This window comes from Myotis davidii, unplaced genomic scaffold (genome assembly GCF_000327345.1).
Source record: "Myotis davidii unplaced genomic scaffold, ASM32734v1 scaffold198, whole genome shotgun sequence".
Classification (NCBI taxonomy): domain Eukaryota; kingdom Metazoa; phylum Chordata; class Mammalia; order Chiroptera; family Vespertilionidae; genus Myotis; species Myotis davidii.
In genome coordinates, this window is record NW_006291485.1 from 1,272,817 (window position 1) to 1,273,282 (window position 466).

At 70.4% G+C, this 466-nt stretch overlaps 1 protein-coding gene across 1 annotated transcript in view; it reads left to right on the forward strand.

The window, feature by feature from the left end:
* Nucleotides 1-466, forward strand: part of KISS1R (KISS1 receptor) — a 3,423-nt gene that overhangs the window by 2,392 nt on the left and 565 nt on the right. Inside the window, 1 exon segment of the mRNA XM_015564656.1 lies at nt 1-462. This exon segment is cut by the window's left edge and continues 18 nt beyond it. Within this exon segment, the coding sequence (XP_015420142.1) occupies nt 1-462 (462 nt within the window).

The following is a 466-nucleotide window of genomic DNA, read 5'->3' on the forward strand; positions in this document are numbered from 1 at the left end:
GAGTAGCCAGGCTGGGATGGGCACAGTGGGGGGTGGGGAGGCACAGCTGAGGAATCTGAGGGGGTGACCCAGTGGGGGAATCTGAGGGGCCCAGGGGGGCAGCTCGGAGGGAAAGTCCCACACCCTCTCCTCCTCCCACCCCCTGCAACCCCAGGGGCAGATGCTGGCGGAGCGAGCGGACGCTGTGCGAGCCAAGGTGTCAAGGCTGGTGGCGGCCGTGGTCCTGCTCTTCGCTACCTGCTGGGGCCCCATCCAGGTGTTCCTGGTGCTGCAGGCACTGGGCCCGGCGGGCTCCTGGCACCCTCGCAGCTACGCGGCCTACGCGCTGAAGATCTGGGCGCACTGCATGTCCTACAGCAACTCCGCCCTGAACCCGCTGCTCTACGCCTTCCTGGGCGCGCACTTCCGGCAGGCCTTGCGCCGCGTCTGCTCTGGCGCTTCCAGGCGCCCCCGGCGCCCCCCGCGG